Source organism: Dreissena polymorpha, chromosome 7, assembly GCF_020536995.1.
Source record: "Dreissena polymorpha isolate Duluth1 chromosome 7, UMN_Dpol_1.0, whole genome shotgun sequence".
Taxonomy (NCBI): domain Eukaryota; kingdom Metazoa; phylum Mollusca; class Bivalvia; order Myida; family Dreissenidae; genus Dreissena; species Dreissena polymorpha.
In genome coordinates this window covers 29,017,260-29,038,460 of record NC_068361.1, presented here as the reverse complement: position 1 = coordinate 29,038,460, position 21,201 = coordinate 29,017,260, and the positions used below count along the sequence as shown (strand labels likewise).

The following is a 21,201-nucleotide window of genomic DNA, read 5'->3' as shown; positions in this document are numbered from 1 at the left end:
GTGGGGTCACCTAATTGAGCGAGAAATGAACGTCTAATCTGCACTGTCCTTATACTGTGACCGTATCAACCACGAGACATTATGACATTACAGGAAGTTGGATATTTTCACCAGGATAATTTACATAAAATGTACTTAATGGAGCAATGTAAACTTTCTTATTGTTGTTTACTAATGAATGAATTTCTGAAACAATGGTTTGAATGAGAAGTAAAATGAAATAAAACAATCCAATATTCTCGATAAATTGTCATGAACGTGTTAACATTTTTAAGTTTATCCCCAGTAAACGGAACATGCAGGCGTGTACCAAGCCAGCCCGGTGCAGTGTGCACGGACCGATGTGGTTGTACAAAAGGTAGATATGCATAATTGTATCGTTGCACTCATAGATATGTGAATTATTATTGATTCCTGGATATTTCAATTCATTTCTCCGATCCAACTACACTTTGTATAAAACTATTTTTTTAAACCAACATTAAGAAATGAAATTGAACTTAATTGTTTGATTATATAATCATTTAATCGTCAAAAGAATTGTATTTGCATAATTAGGAATATATAAAAAAGTATGTGTAAAAGTGTCAATTTCAAGGCATCGGGTGAAATTAAAATCACATATATATTATGGGTTCAACAAGTAACATTTGTCTTCGTAGTTTCATAAAACAAATGTTACTTGTACATGTTTGGTCTAGCTAAATCATTTCTATGTTTGAATCACTTTCTGATGGATACCCCTTGTTTTTCAGGGTATACGTGTTATCGGACAATCACTGGTGCCTGCTGCCCGCCGACCACGTGTTGGGAGAGCCAGGCTGCGGCCAAGGACGCGGCATTCTGGAGAAACTGCGCTCCTCCTGATTGCTTCTTCCCACCTTCAGCCAACCTAGGGCGATAGAATTGGACAGACAAATGATATTTGGATTGGCCGTTAGGGACATAAGCACATATTAAGAAACAATTGCTTCTGGCATTATAGTATCTGTTGAATTTCATGTTTTCATGGTCAAAACAAGAAACTTATTACAATAGATGAATTACATGTATGTGAAAACGTAAAAATCAAGGAAGATAAAATATTAACTCTAACCGAACCAGCAAAATAAACCACCAACCGCATACTTTTTTTTTCTAATTAATCTATTTGCCTTTAGCAAACAAACATCTGAACATTATGTTTACATTTAGAGCTATTCATTCAACCTCAGTTTTTTCGATGTAAGCAATATTTTGAAACAATGTTTAATGACACAATTTTATGTTTACGTTATTTAACTAAACTAAACTCGTTTAATTCGAATATTTTCAACCTAATTATATCAATTTTTAGTAAACAGATAATCCAACATGTTGTGTCTGATGGCTATTTACAAAATGGAATATACATATCATTATTGAATAATATGTTAAAATGTTGTAGTGTTTTTACCATGTATGAACGTTTAATATTTTCCGCGATCCAAATAAATCCGACCCCGCGTTATTTCGATGTTTTCTTGATGTTTAGGCGACTTCGAAATAACTACGTCCAAAAGATTTCAATTGCAAATTCCGCATTTAGTTTGAATTTGAACTGAAGGGTTGGATTCACGTTTGAAATTTCAAATACATATAAAGAAATGATTAAATTAAAAAACAAACATATACTTTCAAGATTTTTACAAAGGCTTATTAAGTTCGTCAAATATCTAATATCAAGTCATTATACAAGCACACATATTCAACATTAAACAACATCAGCTAGACAGAAGTATATTATGTCATTAAAAGGGTAATTTTATATTTTGTAAGCGTGCATTGTCTGCACTACCTTTGTCCTGTGGCCGGCATGAACGTTATGTCAAGCACATTTATTCACTGCGACGTGTCTAAATACACGAGTAATACACGTATTGGTGAACATATCATCCTAGTATTACATTTAGTTATTAAAACACTTCTTCACACGAATTGTTCAATTTAAGTACATTAGAATACACTTTGAACATATACTAGTTGAAAAAGGAAACACTCAACTCCCATATGTAGAGGCACTGAATGGACAACGTTTTGTCAGTAAAACGATTACCGTTTGACACTTATTGGAAAGTTAACCATATTCGTTAAGCAAATCACTTATGGAGGTGGTTGAACACTGTGATACAGTGAATGAAACATAAACTCAATATTTCAGTTTTTTAATTGTCTCTTATTCAAGTAGTGTGTTACCATTTACTTACATAAAGATTAAACTCACCTCCAAGACAAATTTACAAAATCCAGTTAGTATCACATCGAACGTCGCCTGTCGACCTTTGAGGTAGAAACATGACAATAAAAGTTACAAACGACACGATAATTGATAATTAAAAATAAGAAGCAACAATTTAAGACGACACGCTACATTCGAACATTTGAATGTCGAATCGACGAATGTATACTTTACTATTAAAATTACATTCAAACTTGAGTGTCTCCTCGAAATGTCGCTTGTCGTTATAAAGGTTGCTCAAAAGGTGGCAGGCGACTCTCAAATCGGCAAGCGACGGTATTGCAATTCTTATCGACTTAAACCCATGGCGCACGAAATACGATATTAAGAGGCCTGACATTTTAAACGAAGCGCGACATTTGTTCGAACAAATATCGCGTATCGAGTGTCTACCATATGCAGACTACAGTAAATCGATGTCTGTTCAAATAACGCGAGAGAATAATGAATTGAAATATTTGGGAGGATAAGCGTTATAAAGTATCAATGACACTTAATTTTATTATTTCGTTGATTCCATAGTAAGTGTGTGTGTGTATCTATATATAAGTTATAACGGTATGAATTGTTGAGAAGTTGATTTTCATAACTGGAGCTATACACATTAACTGTTGTGGTGTGACGCAGAAAATACATCCGCTAACACAATTCTAATTGACCTCATTGAAGTTATTGATGATCTTAAACGATCAATGCCGTATACGTCTTGTGAAAGTAGTGAAAAAAGGTTGGAAACATGTATTTTCGTCAATATGTAGACAAGTCAGTTAAAGGCACTGAGACAATAATGTGTTGTTATGCCTACGTTATAAAGGATGGGAGTGGGGCATATAGATTTGCCATTCCGCGAAGCTGTCCTTAAACCAATCCACTTCTTTGTGTCTCGCGTAAGTCGAGAAATATTTATACTATTGAAGCAATTCTAATATATCAACACAGCATGCAATCTTGCGCACTTCCATTTATAATGGTTCGCGTGTTCTGAACATAGCAGTAGGTATTGCCGCTTTATTAGCTTAAGCAGTATTGCTGCTAGAGGACTGAAACTTTACAATCAAATCTTAACAGTTTTGCTTTGCGGAGTATACATCTTGCACTCAGTGACCAAAGATACTTTAGAGACGCGAAGGGATATATAACTTACACACGAAATATTTTTAGGAAACTCTTTAATTACTTGTATATGACCTGCTCAATAAATAATGTATGGGTATTTTAGGGCTAATATTATTTCATAAGCTACCCAATGACAATTGTAAGTAGAATAATCTAACATAAGCCCCTAACAACATGCTGGTATTCCCAAACTGATGAATTTCGATGAGCACGTCAAGAATTGGCATACCTGTGCATCTAGATATTTTCTCAAATGAGAGATAGAAGAACTGGATCACTTTCTAAACTTACAACGGCACGCTATTTGCGTGATATAATGTCACTGGTTGTTTTGATTATCACATCTCGAATAGTGCGTCGCTTTGAATGTCGCATTTCGACCGTTGAGAGCGACAAACGACACTCAAAGCGATACGCGAAATATTACAGCGACAAGTAAAAATTACACTCAATACTGATGCTTCTTTTCCTGGTAAATATAATTGAGACAATACGATAATCCACTGTTCGAATGTTTCGTGTCCTCTTAAAATTGCCACGTGTCGTTTTAAATTGTAGAATATCGTATATTTGATTGCCAAGTAAGGACTTCAATGTTGCAATGAACGAATTACGTACAAATTTAACCTTATTGCACTTGCTAAACTCAACTAATAAGATAAGGTTGTTAAGGTTTTTTATTTCCATACGCTTAGATCACGAATTATTTCAACATTGTATACCAAGGGGTGTACAATCGGGGTAAGGGCGAAACGGTAGTGTTTACAGCTTATGGCTAACAAGGGTACCGCCCCGCCCTCTCCCCCTAGATGCGTAGACGTTTATGTATAAAACACACCGTTTATTTAGTCAATTGTTCATTGAACAACTTCTTTGCATCTTATACGCATCATTTAATCTTAAAATGCCATATGTGTTTATTTAATGTAAAAGCAAGCAATAGTATCAAGCGTCGTCTAAATACTGCTAATGAACTATTTATCACTAAAGCTTTCCAAACATAATAATTAATAAGAAGGCTGAAAACCTCCACATTTGTTTCATGGAAAAGGTATTATGAGTCTGAAATGTTGAGCATAACACATTTCAATGTGATGACAAAGCAGTAATCATATTCACTATAACCAGTGTGTTAACACTTTATTGATTCTGCAACAATTGCATAGTTATGAGTTTAAAATACTTTTCCCAAAGGTTAATCAACGACCAGTTATGTTCATTTCAATATTTGCGCAATAACAATACCACCACTGACAACAATTTATTTTTGAAGAAAAAGCGAACAAAAATAATCCGTTTGTCATAAACATAATTTTTTTTCTATAAGCATATTTATTCATTTAATCGGTTTAACATAGTATATACATACATGTTAATCATCGTATGTCTATTAACGTATAATACACAACAAAAGCACAGCATATGGTGAAACTGGTATATTTATATTTAGTATATGTGTTCTGTGGGATAACTGATGGAGCAATATAAACAACTTAAGTTAACGCGGGTGCACCAAAATGACAGTGTCAAATTTCATTGCACGGAAAACCTGTAATTATTTCAAGAATCAAGCGACATGGATATTTTAGCTGATGTCTGGTAATTGATTTGTGGACATGTTTCAACATGTTTTAATCGTTTTACTGTGTTATTGTTATATACAAAATTAAGGTAAACAAATTAACGTGAAAGTTTAAAAATGCCTGTAAAGGAAAGCGTATAAAATGTTAAGATATACTTGACACCGATGTCTATACGCAACATAAAATATCACAGCAAGCACAAGCTCAAATATTTTGGAGAACATATGCATATTAAAACGAGATCTATGAATTTCACGATGGTATAACTCGTAAATTTTATTTTGTGGAAGGGAGCATAGTTTATTGTTAATAATCAATGTTTTGCTTTAAACGTTATGTTATTTAATTTTTGTATCGGTGCCTTGGCGGTGGTTTATGTTAACGACTTTATGTTAAGGTGTCCTTGTTCTATCCTAAGCACAATTCTGGTGAGTTCTATGGAACGCCCTGACTGTCTTATAATACTAAGACTTGTGATATTACGTCAATCTGACTGTGCATGAATGCCTGTAACCATTATATATATGCATAATCACAATATTAATTAATAACATTAATATATAAAGATATAATTTTCTTATATATAGATAACATGTAAAAATAAAAAGATACGAATGTATTATATACAGATAATCTTCCGTTATACAAAGGCATTACTTCTTTATATGAAGGCAAAAGATCTTTATATGAATGCCTGTAACCATTATATATATGCATAATTACAATATATAAATACATATTTTGAATATATACAGATAAAGCATTAATATGTAAAGATATGATTTTTTTATATATAGATAAAATGTATAAATATACAGATACAAATATATTATACACAGATAATCTCCCAATGTATAAGGCATTACTTATTTATATTATACTTCTAAGGCAAAATATCTATATATGAACATAAATCGTTATGTAATAATGATAACGAACATTTTCTCATTATATATAGGCATAGCTTGTTTATATAAAGGCTAAATACCTTTATATAAACATAAATCGTAATTATATAAACACATGTCGTCTTTATATGCAGATACAATTTTAAAAATACATTAAATAGTTATTGTACACTGTTTGTACTCCCAACCTAGTGTAAATTAAACCATTGTATAATTGTATTCTTGCGACATCTTTTGATAATACTGCATTTTTACGCGGCTCTAAATTACAGTCAGTGTAAGCATGCATTCGAATTTGGCAACATTAAAACAAAACTGTTGCAAGGTATCATTCAGTCATTTATTTTAAAAATTTGATAATAATTTAGGCGAGAGCATTTGTATGAACAGGTGTATTTAATGCAGATAAATACTTACATTCAGTGATCCATGTTGTGTGATTCAGTGGGCAGGAACTACCCGTCCAAGCCCGTTGTAGATCTCAACTCATAGTTTTCTATGCCAGGATAATAAGAACATTAACTCATTAGCCTCTAAGCCTATAAGTTCGTGCCCCATGCCCTAAAATGGATATATTATGAAATAGTTTGTCCCTCCCTCAAAGGCTCAAAGCAATGGCCAACAAGAAACATTGATTTCCCTAAAATGTCCATCCATAGAACGAGCTATATGAACAAAAGAAGAAAACAAGAAAACAATGGAAATATTGCAATTGAATAAACGTGTAATAATACAATGATATTGCTTGAGCATTAGACGACAAAACATACAAAATAAATTGTTAAATATGCTCTATTCATAAAAAAATATAATACAGACTATTTGATATGGGTAAGTGTAATATACGTCCCTCAAATAAGTACAAAGTGGAGGCATACCTTGACAAAACAACGTTCAAATATGGTAAAATAAACAGACACATAATAAGTTATTCCTATCACAAATAAAAATCATAATGTTATGCATTGCTTTGTACAATATCTGCAACCACAATATAGACTATACGATTCGTAGTTTAACATGTTCATGAACATCTATTGTAAGTCGTAGATGATGGCGCACACGAAACTTGGATGTTGTTGGGAAATGCAAAAAAAATGAAATTTACATTTATTTTTTGTTAAAACAAAATTAATTAAAATTTTAAAATGAACAAAACAAAATTCTACTCTTACATCAACGGAATCGTACATTGCTATGTACTAAGCAAAACTAATCACTTTAATGATATGCGTAAAAGTAAAGAATGGGAACTGTTGTTTCCCCTTTTCCACCAGTTGTGATATTGGACTTAAATACATTCTTTATTAATATAATTATTTGTTAAATTGTAATGTAAAAAAAGTTTATTGTATCATGTTTGAAATGTGTAATCATATGCATTTATTGTTTCTAAACTATGTACGCAGCGGAGTTGGATGCCCGCCACCCCCACAAACACGTATCGACAGAGAAAACTATATTGAACGGAAACGAATTACCATAAGTGTGACCATGGGCTTGACCTGCAGTGACTTACTCTCGTCGTGTGCAAATCGTCTCATTATCCTTTATATTTAAACCAAACCATGCAAAGCAATTGTAAATTATATTTGTACGTTACCTTTAACTATTATTTTTGAATTGGAATTGGAACTAGCAATGAAAATGAAGGTGCTAAGGACAGAATACTTAAAGAAAACTAACCAATCAACATATAACCCTCTAACAATACGCATGTGCAGTGAGACAGATTGACCGAACGACATATTGCTTTAAGAATATCCCCTCCAACGATCCCACTTGCACTTCTTTTAGGATTTATAATTATGGAATTAAGTTTACTAATATTTGTTACACGGGTTCATACTAACCCCCTTCCGTATGATACACAATGCGTGAATTCACCTTGCACGAACGATCGCCTCATATTGTGAAGAGAACCATTCATTCAAGAATTCCAATTGATGCTTAACTAGAGGTTTGATCATGCACACCTCATGCCGAAGCATCTATCAATGCATTCATAATATGTTTTACTTCAGGGTATTATGAAGGATAATGAACAGTGTGTTCACAGTCATAACGTACTTTAATTAGACATTGCTTTCAAGTGTTATTTGTGCATGATAAAAATTGAAGGAGTACTTCGTCGTAAGATATTTTGAATACGGAGAGAGATCCTTTGTGAATTCAGCATAGTACTGTCCACTTAACAGCATGGGGATGGGTGTACTGTGAATTTAATGTAATGTTTCAGAAGTTCCAAGTAGGGGACATGTTCACAGTTTTGCAAAATTAGATATTGATTAAATATAATGCTTGCAATATGTTCAAACAAGCACAATACTTCTTCAGAATAAAAAGAGTAATACTAATGTATATGAACACGTGTCATTCATCGAAATCAGTAAAAAATACTATAGAGTTTATAATGCTTATATTCACGTATGGATAATACGTTTATAACTGGCATAGGGGTTAACATAAATTGACAACCATAAATGTTAAATTTGTTCATTGTCATCATGTCCGCTTCAATGTGTATGGATCTTGGTCAGTGAAGGACCAACACTACCTCGTAAACATAAGTGAAATTTCGTATGAATATATGTAGCAGAAACAAATATAATTTTGAAGATGCATGGTGTTCTTCTTAATAAATGTTCAAAGTAATAAACGGATATTGTTTTGCCAAATTGAAGTTATGGGACTTGCGTTAGAGAAGCCTATGTGCTATTAAAATGAAAACCTCCATTGATATACATGTGGTGCACGATACACTTAATAGTTGTACTGCGACGACACCGACGCCGGTATTTGGTTGAAAACCGTTGAAAAGCGCTGATGCTTCCATGTTCTCATAATACGAAACATGCAAGATATAAAAACAACAAGAGAATCTATCGTACTGTACCTCCTGAGAATTCGCATCATATTTCTTGACATCATTCACAGCATCATCGTCTAATTATCGCCTGGGCCTTCCTTGCCGTGGAGACTGGCTGCTATTTATATTGCTGAGTATTCCCAGCGACAGTTGCATCGACTTTATTACCATGGAAACATTTATTGAAACCAGTTTACGCTAACATCTTGAGTGTCCATGCAGCCAATAGTATGTTCCGGCACCACACTGAAGACTTAGAATAAACGATTTTTTTCCCCGAATTTAATTTAGAAAAATTGGAAGACCATGTTAAACATCGCGTTCTTTTGGCGTCCATTCAAGAGGTCCATAACTTTAACGATAGTGTTTCTGCATTTTGTATCCAATTAAGTAAGAAACTTTGTGGCATGCTTGCTGACTGATTTAGGCAAACAATGATCATTGCTTGTTATTTTCCTTGGTCGGAAGACAGACTAGTTCCAATGAGATTTTGCACGTAGTGGGCTTCAGAGACATATCAGCAAACATATTACAGTGCTAGCACCAAATACGAAACAGTTGGCATACTGTTAAGTGCTTTTTAACAGTTAGATAAGTTAAGACAGAACACACTTATATAGTTTGTACAACATTTTCTTTAAACAAATAAATTTCTGCTAATAGTAAACATTACATAATCTAAGATTCGAATGGGCTTAGACGAACATTCCACAACAAAACGATAATTTAATCTTACATAATCAAGTCATAATTACATGTCTTCAAATGGAAAACGTGCAACAGGTGTAGCAACAATGTTATACAGTAAAAATAAAGTAACTTCCAAGTCGAGTGTTCATTAAACAGAACAATTTCGTATATACATAATCATAGTGTCTCCAGATGGAATCTGTACATGGACTTTAGCGAATATTGTCAACCACACTACAAGCCATTAGTTTCATGATTTTCATTCTTAAATTTCACACATAATTAACATTTTATAATTGTATTCTGATCAACAACCATTAACATCAATCGTAAACTTTACCGATGCCCCACCATGTGCTTATAAACTATATTTTACGTAAACAAACTCAACAGATGTTTATTTTTATGCACCCCTTCGAAGAAGAGGGGGTATATTGTTTTGCACATGTCGGTAGGTCGGTAGGTTCACTGCGGGGAATCACGTGGTTTTATTTTGATATGAAACACGGATAATGGCGGCGTCATTGTCTCGGTAAGAGTATTATTTTTATTTCTTGTACCTAAATGTTTGATTTTAATTTGCTAAGATGTAGCCTATCATATGCGGAATCGAATTCCGCGTGTAATGGTACCTTACATGTCATATATTACTGAGTACTTTTCTCGCCTACCCTTTGAATTTATTTCAAAGTGAATATTTTTAAATGATAGTTTTCACGGAATAAAGGCGTTGTGTAATATATTTCATAAAATTAACATAGGTCATACCACAACATTGCAGGAGAAATTCGAGAAACATCATCTACAATATGTACGATATTCTTGACGGCTTACCAATCAATATGTAAAAAAATAAACGCGTAAATAAAAAATGATATGTTACACTAAGTAAAATATTTATGATATGTTTCACGTAACAATTGTTAAAGAGCTAGGTAAATATTTATTTCCAGACTTGGTTTGTGTAGAATATGCGGCAAGGCTTTTCGAAGCGCCTCAGGATTAAACGATCATGAAAGAAAACATACGGGGGTAGCGCCATACAGATGTTGTGGACGGATGATCTACAGCAAAGCTAATTTAACAAGGCACAGGTAAGATTGTTTTGTGAAAATTAGGCATTTTCAGAAACGTGAGTGAGACAATTCTTTTGTATTCAAGCACATATGACTGTTACTGTTTATTGCCAATTTTTACGACACATTGCAACCAAAATTGTTTCGAAATTGTTAAAATGTTTACGTTACAATTCTTGCAATTGCTGATGATGGCTCTTAAGAAATGTACATGCCCATTGACAAAGCATGGAATGTATACTCATTTGGTACGATGTATTTTCGAAAAAGGAAACCAAAAACACCAGGTTGATTTTCGATTGTGTTTTTTTTGTCATTAATGATCCAAAAAACGTTTGACATGTTAAGGTGGATCTATTTCATGGCGGGAAATGAGTTTCACAACAATACTCTAACTTCGTTGCACCGTTTTTAGTGGCGGATGTGACAAAATGCGTATCTTCTAGAATGGCAAAAGTTTAAAACATTCGCATTGGATCAAGTTAAATCTACTATCTTTTGCGTCATAAAACGTCAAGTCACTCTATTAAATATGAAATACTTGACCAGTTTTTTAATGGTTTTTACCGCAATACTTTGTATTAAACTACAAAAATGAGAAGCATACAAGTCCGACGTGTACATCTGTTGTTTTTCCTTGTATGTTTTCTTTTGCAAACTGGTGTTTTCTTTTCTGTAGGTGCGCAGCACGTAAGGAAACTAAAGAGTTTGTCTGCGAGACATGTGGGAGGTCGTTCGCAATAATGGCAGACCTAAGAGCGCACATGACACAACACCAAGAAGCAACGTTAAAATGTGACACATGAGGACATGAAATGAAAAGGATAGACCAGTTTGATGATCACATGGCTATGCATCTTGGGGTCAAGAAACATGCATGAAAATGCGGGAAGACATATACTCACAAGCCGAATTTGTATAGGCATCATAAATTGTGCAAACAAGATAACAATACCAATGCGGTTGCAAGCAATAATACGCATTCAACTTTAGAAAAAGCTGAAACGTGTAAACGCTATTTGTGTTTTATGTTGTTTATTTTTATTTGCAATTTTTTAATTGTGCAACAAATTTTAACACAATCTATAATAAGTGATTTACTTCAAGTGATTGTATAGGTGCAATTTTTACACAGTCATGTCGTCATGGTTATCCTCAGGGAGAGTGATACGCTTGAATTATCTTCCGTTTATTATTTATTTTATTTTTTGAAGGTGATTATGGTGATTCTGTTGTGATATTCCAACGTAACTTTTATTTACCTGTTCTCATGATTAACAATGTGATTTAATTTAATTAGCTGTGATATTGCTGATTTGTGAACACATAAACGCAAATCCATGTTTTTCCTATTATTGTTTTGAAATAAATAAATCAAGTTAGCGTTTTGTTATTGAACAATCATTTAAAAACAGCAATTTATAAGACATCTTAATAACGCCGGCAGTTTTAATTTGAGCAGCTTAACTAAGCTCACACACTTTTGATCGTATAGAAATTAATCTTGCAAACCGAGTACAGGACAATGTTACAAAATCCGTTTGTATGCAACAAAATATATAATAACATACAAGCAGTAAATTGAAAATCTGTTCAACATTTGGATAAATATTCATAACTAATTGTCTTTGATATCAAATATCGCAGGGAATTGTTTTGTTCAGAACAATGCATACATTAAACAATATGCTGCATCGGCGGTAAGGTACGATGGCAAAAGGGGACAAAGGAAATGTTTGATTTCACTGGGTCCATCGCGTGCGCACGCGAAAACTATGACGTGCGCACGCGATAGCAATCACGTGCGCACGCCATAGCTGACCAATCAGAAAAGTTATCATATCAGAACAGTTTGCGCGTGGGAAAGCAATAATTGACTAATGAAACTTTTTGAAATGTCAGCCATTTTGTAACTAGCGCACTGAGCACATGGTGTGTTTTTACAGCGAATTATACTTTATGCCACCGTAGCTATGTCTCAAACTCTGTGGTATGTGATATTAACTTAATTAAAGTTTTAATTTACACAGCAAACTGCCGTTTATGAAAATTGTCACATCGAAATTATTTCTTCGTCCATACTGTCAATTATTTACGTATGTATGCCCATCTTATCAGATGGCAGGATTTTTTTACTCATTTCTTCGCGCTTTTTCCCAACGTACACCGAGAGACCCGAGCTGTAAAGATGTCCGTGAGGAAGATACTGTGCCCATCTTCTTTCTTCCTTTTTGATATTTTTTGTACACAGTCAAACACGTAGTTTCTGAAGAAAACAAAACATAAAAAATTGTCCTTTAAATTAATAATTGCAGTGGACAAAAATAAGTACAGTAAGAGTACTATTGATATTGGCACACTAAAAAGCCCGTGGACTTTTAATTGTTTTCACAATGTTCATTAATAAAAAATATATTTACCAGCGCTTCAAACTATTAAAATAATTAGTATTTGTTATACATGTATTAATCTAAAGTATTTAAATGATACCAAACCGGATTTCACCAGATACAAGTATGTCATTTGTACGAAAAATTGCATGCCTTGTAACATTTACCGGTATCACAAAAATATGGTAATAGTAAAAATAGAATCATATTTAAATGTTGCATTATTCTGAAAATATCCGACGTTTAATTTCTCGCCTTTAGACAATACGTGAAACATATCATACAATTAACGTGAAACATATCATTAATTTGTATTCCGTGAAACATATCATTTTTGTTTTGTGATGTATTATGCAGAAACTGCAAAGTTTTCAGACTCTCAGGCGTATTTTTTGTAATGTAAAGAAACCCTGGTGTATATTTTATAAGAACGAGTTTAGTAATGTTGATTTTAATCATATTTGTGAAGAATTCATTTTAATCCGTGAAAACTATCACTGTCATTCATTCGCATGTATACGAATTCAAAGGGTAAGCGAGAAAAGTACTCAGTAATATATGACATGTAAGGTACCATTACACCCGGAATTCGATTCCGCATATGATAGGCTACATCTTAGTATATTAAAATCAAACATTTAGGTACAAGAAATAAAAATATTTCTCTTACCGAGACAATTACGCCGCCATTATCCGTGTTTCATATCAAAATAAAACCACGTGATTCCCCGCAGTGAGGTTTGTAGGTCGGTCGGTCGGTCCGTCCACCAGATGGTTCCCGGATAATAACTCAAGAACGCTTAGGCCTAGGATCATGAAACTTCATAGGTACATTGATCATGACTCGCAGATGACCCCTATTGATTTTTAGGTCACTTGGTCAAAGGTCAAGGTCAAAGTGATTCAAAACAGTAAAATGGTTTCCTGATGATAACACAAGAATTTTTAGGCCTAGGATCATGAAACTTCATAGGTACATTGATCATGACTTGCAGATGACCCCTATTGATTTTCAGGTCAGTATGTCAAAGGTCAAGGTCATAGTAACAAAAAACGTATTCACACAATGGCTGCCACTACAACTGACAGCCCATATGAGGGACATGCATGTTTTACAAACAGCCCTTGTCTGATCTGAATATGACTTGAAAAATTATGTATACCTATCACATGTATGTGTCATATTTAAAACTCATAGACTTATATATAGTTCTTAAATGTACTAGTGTGATCTTCGAGTGTGTCAGTGTACATAAATGTATTTATAATACAATGCGTTTCTTTTTCATGCACAGTTTGTGAGAACTTGGTAAATGTGATACACACAAATTGTTATGACAACATAACACATTGACAACATAACATATTATATTATATTTGCAATTACATAAAGCATTTAAATATGATGTTCAACGAAAAAAACTCTTAATGTGTAATACACAAAAGTATTTGTAGAAACATACACGTATCTGCAATTATACAAAAATGTATGTATGGTTACATATAAGATATACACGTTCTGAAGCCTAATACCAGAAAGTCACGGTAATTTAAAGGGTCCTTTTCACATTTTGGTAAATTAACACAATTAAACAATTTGTTTCAGATTCGCAAATTTTCTTTTTAATTTTATATTTGTGAAAAACAGTAATACTGAACATTTACCATGCTCTAATAGAGCCATTAAATGCATCTGTTGACGATTTAAAAACCTGAATAATATAAAGCGTTGCAACGCGTTGAATAATTTGGAGAGTTCTGTTGTTGTCGTTATATTTTTCCAAGGATAGCTTATATAAGTTGCTCCAGGACTCCAGGGGTCAGTGGTTCGAGCCCTGTTGAGGCTTACTTTTATCTTTTTTAAATTTAATTCGTTATTTTTTACTTGAGCTTTTTAGATCGAATGCTTACAATTGTCAATATAAAGTATGTAATGACAAACATCAATACATGCCAAAATCTGTGTAAAGGCCCCTTTAAATCATGACTTACTTGTAATATATATGTATACACACTATTACACTCTGAATACCAGGACGCTGTTATTCCCTTGTTGTCAAACAATAATCGATGATGTGGTGCTGCTGTAGCAGACGGACTCTGGTCTCCTCACTCCATCTTTCTGATAGGCCAGAGTAGCAAGCTTCGTCCTGCCTTATTGGTATTGTCTGCAACCAGGACTTAGCCGTTTGGTAAAACACAACACCCTGTTATAACGCATGTGTATTTCTCACATATAGTTCAGACATCTCCTTGACTTTAAACACCTTGCCTGACTTTCCCAGCGCTGTCAAAGGCTGCTGTACTTTGTGCCCACATTTGATGCTGACTATAAGGCAGAGCTTCTCATTATCCCCTTTCTTCTGAAAAGGTCCATAGAATTGTGTTAATTCGTTTACGAGGCCGGTATATTCATGAATATAACTTGACATGGAACCTGTTATGCTAATAACTTCATCTTTCATTGTGTTCAGCTCCTCCACAGTACTATTTTGAAATTGATCCAAAATGGAAATAATACATTAACACAAATGTGCTTTTATAAGCCGTTGATTTTCATCAGATGTACTCAAAGTACTATCATCACATGCATTCACAGTATAATTTATATCCAGACACAGTTGTTGTATCACACAACTCTCATGTTTAGTGTATAATCCCTGCAGTGACTGCATTCTTGCCTCCTGCCTGTGATTCAATCTCTTCATGTCTCCAATAATAGTTTCAAGTTTTAGTGAGAGGCTCTGCAAGTCAATGGGCTTTCTGCTCGTCAACTCAGATATCGGAGTGCACTGGCTGAATAACAAAATTTATGTTTAATTATACTAATAATTTGTAAGTGGATGTATGGTCCGAATCAAACAAGCATACATTTTTAGTTAAGAATTGGACAGATGTCTCAATCTGACCGAACAGTAAGATTGTGAGTCTTATTTTGAGGAGCCAAATAATGCGTTTTCGTGAAGACAACTTACGTGTGGTTAATAATAACTCTATGACAAATTACGTGAAAACAAACGCCATCTTCTTACAACAAAATCAACAAGACTACCAGTTACAAACATATTACTTAAACATACGCAGCGTCTGTATACACATTTCCCTCCCCATTGCATGTATTTGTTATTTTTATACATTGACCTTGATCATGTTAAAGCCCTCTCTCTACTGGAGTATCGTTGTCTTCTATAATGACACAAAGTATCTTAATGTGAAGTTCATTAATCGAGAGGGTCATTTGAGACTTGAATGAGCTAAACCATAATGAGAATGAGGACTTCAGAAGAATAAAGATTGTATATGAAACATACATAATTCATTTCTAGACACATCATTATTGCATACTTTTGAAAATAGTTCAAACACATATTGCATATGAACATATTAACATCTCACATAGACGTATAGGGGATAAATAAATTAGCAAGTGCCTGGTTGTATCTACCCCTAAAAAAGATGAAAATACAAGGTTCAATTTGTGACTTGTACAATATTTATAGATGATATGTATATATTCCAATACCAGCTACTGAATAGCATGTTTATTGGAGGAAATGGCCGATACGATTTTTTTTCTATGTTTCTTAAGCAACCAAACGTATAATCATCATCGTAACCATCATTCGCATCGTCATCAGCAGCAGCACCAACAGTAGCAGCAACATCTTTATCCTCATTGTGAACCATCCTCAAACATGAACGTATCAGGACAGTGTTCTCCAACCCTCCATTACATGATGCTAGGTAGAGAAATGCTGTACACACGATTTTGGTCGCAAAAAACACATTTAAGAATTGCTCAGCGCTTTAATTGTTTCAAATACAAGCTTTATTGAAGATATGCGTATGAAGATAATAGACATCAACCGATTTTGCATAGTGTAATGTTGCGAAAACGCAAGTACTTTACCAAATAGTTTATTTTTGATTTTGAAATATATAGTTTTTTTTAAATAAAAAGCGATATTATAGCCTATACAGTTATTAATACTCATTATTTTTTAATAACTTTTGCTCAGTGAATACTAGATCCATACGGTGTTCAAAAATGTCAGGATACCACCTACAATTATCCGGATACGGATTCTGACATGCGTTAATATCTCAAGTGTTTTTTTTTTAAGTCAATACATTATAGTAAATGCGCTTCTTTAGGGATGCAATTAACATGTGGTGGTCGACAGCTATATCAAGCAGCATAATGTGAGTAAGACGATTGAAGCTAGCAATGGATGAATTGTTGAATATTTCATGTTTTAGATATTTTCAAGCTAAGATAAGTCTTATTTTTTTATTTATAATTGATTAATTTTGCTTGCTAAATGCATTTGTTTCACTATGAAATTTATTAGAAAAGTGATTTGCTTTTTTTCACGGGATTTTTTATTTTTCCATGGGATTTTTTTCCACAGTTTGAGGATGGAAAAAAATTCCCATGGGATTATTAGAGTGATTAAAAACGTATTTTATTCGCGTAAAATAATAATAATAATAATAATAGTAATAATAATAATAACAAATAACTAGTATTGTTAATGTTAAGAGTTCCGCCTTTAATATCAGGAAAACGAGATATGCGTCCTTACATTTATTCATGACGATTCTCTAAAACAAATATAATACAAATATAATGTAAACAGTCAATCATATAAAACATTTAAAATGTTATGCAAATAAATAATTCAATTAATCGCGCTCACGTAATAATAATACATACAGAAATTCATATACAATATAAATACCAACAATATATTTACCAACATATATCCTTCCATACTCGCTAAGGCGCTCTTAAACAATTTCAATTTTAACGTTTATTTTCCTTAATATACAATAACAATAAATGACGTCAGCGTCAAACGTCAAAGTATATGGCGAAAGCGTTATAATTAACTTTCGCGTACATTAACGTCGTATTTAAATATTATTTATAACGGCGTTAACAGTTAATTTTGAGTATAATATAAAAAAAATAATAATAATGATAAAAATAATAATAATAATGATACTGCTACTACTACTACTACTTCTAATAATAATAATAATATAAATATTTATGATAATAATAACAATAATAATATAATAATTATGATGATTAGGATAATGATGATGATGATGATGATGATGGTGGTGGTGGTGATGATAACGAATATGATGATATTGATGGTGATGATGATGATGATGATGATGATGATGATGATGATGATGATGATGATGATGATGATGATGATGATGATGATGATGATGATGATAATGATGATGATGATGATGATGATGATGATGATGATGATGATGATGATGATGATGATGATGATGATGATGATGATGATGATGATGATGATGATGATGATGATGATGAAGATGATGGTGATGATGATGATGATGATGATGATGATGATGATGATGATGATGGTGATGATAATGATGATGATGATGATGATGATGATGATGATGATGATGATGCTGATGATGATGATGATGATGATGATGATGATGATTTGGTCCCGGGAGGTCCCGGGTTGAATCCCCAGTGTGGTCGGCAATTTTTCTGTATTGGTTATATTGGCCTTACGTAAAAAATAATACAAAATGTGTCAGACGTCCCTCAGATGTCGCGACAGCAGAAAATTCGTGGATTAATTTAACCATTTGAGGGGGTGTATAGCAGGGTCAAATGAGAACTTATACTGCCTTGCTATATTTAAGGCGACGCGATAGATTGTCTATCTGATTTGGAACCTGAATGTTCCGGTACAATCCCGATTGTGGTTGGGGATTTGTCTTGCTTGGTTACACGTATATGCAATAACATATTTTTTATGAAATATTACAGATTACAATTTCAAAATCCAGAAGAAAATTACTGGTTAAGTACTAGCGTTTTTGCAATATGTGCAACATCGGGTGATGTCTACTATAAGCACGTGTATATATTCAATACAGCTTGTATTAGAAACTTTGAAAGCGTTGAGCTAGTTCTAAATATTGTAAGTTTCAGCTAAAATTTTGTGTACAGCTTTTCTTTAACTAGAATCATGTAATGGAGCTCTGAGGAACAAAAGATTAATACGTTCACGGTTTGGGGAGCACCCTTATCCACATCAAAGATAAAGTCAATATAACACTATTGTAGTATTTCTTAAGATTTTGCAATCATTCTCCGAACAAAGCAACTTCAATTGTTGTAAAAGGTTTCTTTAAGAAATAAGCACAAGCTTAAGTTATGCATCTCGTGGTAGCTTTATTTTTAGACGGGAACCATTATGAAACCCACGTGGAATTTTATTTGAAAATAAAATGTACACTCTGAGCCAGTTTCATAACGATTGGGCAACACATGTGGAACCAATTTCATACTTGCTAAATATATATAATAAGAGCAAATGTTCCTACTAAGTTGAATGAAAATTCAACGTGAATGTGACATCTAAAAGGTAAACACGCCTTTTGTTTTAGTCGAACTTGTTACATAGTTGTTATCCTAACATGACTCAGTTTCAAACTTGGCCCATATATAATTAGGACAAATCTTGAGACCAAATCTTCATGAAACTTTCATGAAGATTAGATTAAACACTTTAAGAGTGTTAATTATTTTTATTATTGTATGTTCACTTTCTTTTCGCGAGACATTTTGAAATGAATATAACATGGCTATGACAGACTATGCACTATGTACAAGTCGTAATAAAGTCCTGTTCTGTTTTGTTCTGTTAACAAGGCTTTACAATTGCCACCTGGCGGATATATGTGTCAACAGATCGGAAACATGTATTTTTGAACTCGGACCAGTTGTCATTGGAGCACATGATCTGAGCAAGTTTAATGACAATGGGGGTACAAATGCCCAGTGGGCACACAACGTTGCTGCAACGTTTATTTAGGTTGCATTCAAACGTTGCACTTTGGTTGTCACAATGGTGTATATGAAAGTTTTCTTGACGTTTTTTCCCAACGTTGCTGCAACGTTGTATTTAGGCTGCATTTAAACGTTTTTTTAAAGCGTCGATTACAAAACCGGTTTGCATTTAAATTATTTTATTAATGAGATGTATAAATAATGGCTGATCTGATATATAAAGACGGGTTGTACAATAAACCACTTAAATCCCGTTTTTTCTGACTTTTTTACTTTATCTAGATAAAAACGTCTTGAATATTAAAACATAAAACTCCTGATTATTATCGGATGAAGAATTCCCCAACTTGAGCATAACGTCGCTGTCGTTCTCAAACCTCGTAGCTACAAAATGCTAACTTTTCAGGAGAGAGAAAAAAACGTCTCATTTTTTATAACGATGTTTTAGAAATTGAAATTCTGTAAAAATACCAAACAAATGAAGCTGCAAAATATGGTATAAGCCGTAGACGCGTAAGTCATACTGATAAGTCATACTGACAGTCAGACATGGTATCTACGATATTTTGTCACCACAGTTTTGTCATTTTTATGAGGTATGACAATTCGTCCTGATAGGAAACCTCGTAGTTGCAAATATTTTTGTTTATAAAAACGTTTTTGTCAAATTTGTCCAAACGAAACGACGTACCTATAGGTGATATGGCGTCGCTACGACTTTTCGCCGGGAAAAAAGCCAACAATCATTCTACAACATTTCGTCACATGTCTTTTTCAAGGGCTCTGATTGGCGTAGAGCTACGAGATATAGCACAAAACACGCGCCAGATTTAATATATTCGGAAAAGACGAAAAAAATATTTAGAAAATTTTGGAGCTACGAGGTTTGAGAACGACAGCGACGATAACATAGTGAAATATAGAAATGTCATGTAAGCATTAAAACAGTTCCCAACATGTATATTCATAAGTTACCAAGCAGCATTTTGAAGTTCTTATGCATGGTTATTAAAGATGAAAGGTTAACGCCTTGATACAAACTATTAAACTCTAAAGAATAAGGTCTCCTTACAATTTTATCGAACAATAAGCGACAATAAAAACAAACTACTCACACGCAGTGATCTATGTCTCAAAATTATAAATTGGCAGATATACATTCCATTCTCTGTATACAAATATTCCCATGCATGGACAAGTTACAAAGTAAACCAAAAAAGTACTCTCTAAACATCCTTTGAAATAAATATTGAAATGTTAAAATAAGCCGTAAACGACCTATAGAGAGTCTCAAAATTTTAAATATGTCATACAATCGACTAAAGTTTGAGGTTATATATATTGTAGTTACCAGTTACATGTATATAACAATTTGACTTAATCTCTATTTATTTACATTGATTGTCTTTTGTATTTGTGCTATGTTTGTATCGTTTGTTTGTATCATGTACAT

At 33.3% G+C, this 21,201-nt stretch overlaps 2 protein-coding genes across 2 annotated transcripts in view; one reads left to right on the top strand and one right to left on the bottom strand.

Annotated features, from left to right (window-relative positions):
* LOC127836881 (uncharacterized) overlaps window positions 1-1,421 on the top strand; it is a 9,917-nt gene extending 8,496 nt beyond the window's left edge. The window contains exons 3-4 of the mRNA XM_052363533.1: window positions 287-358; window positions 756-1,421. Coding sequence (XP_052219493.1) covers window positions 287-358; window positions 756-904 — 221 coding nt within the window. The 3' untranslated portion in view covers window positions 905-1,421. The remainder of the gene's footprint in view (window positions 1-286; window positions 359-755) is intronic.
* The window catches only part of LOC127836866 (angiopoietin-2-like), a 456,318-nt gene that overhangs the window by 30,304 nt on the left and 404,813 nt on the right, over window positions 1-21,201 (bottom strand). The window lies entirely within an intron of this gene.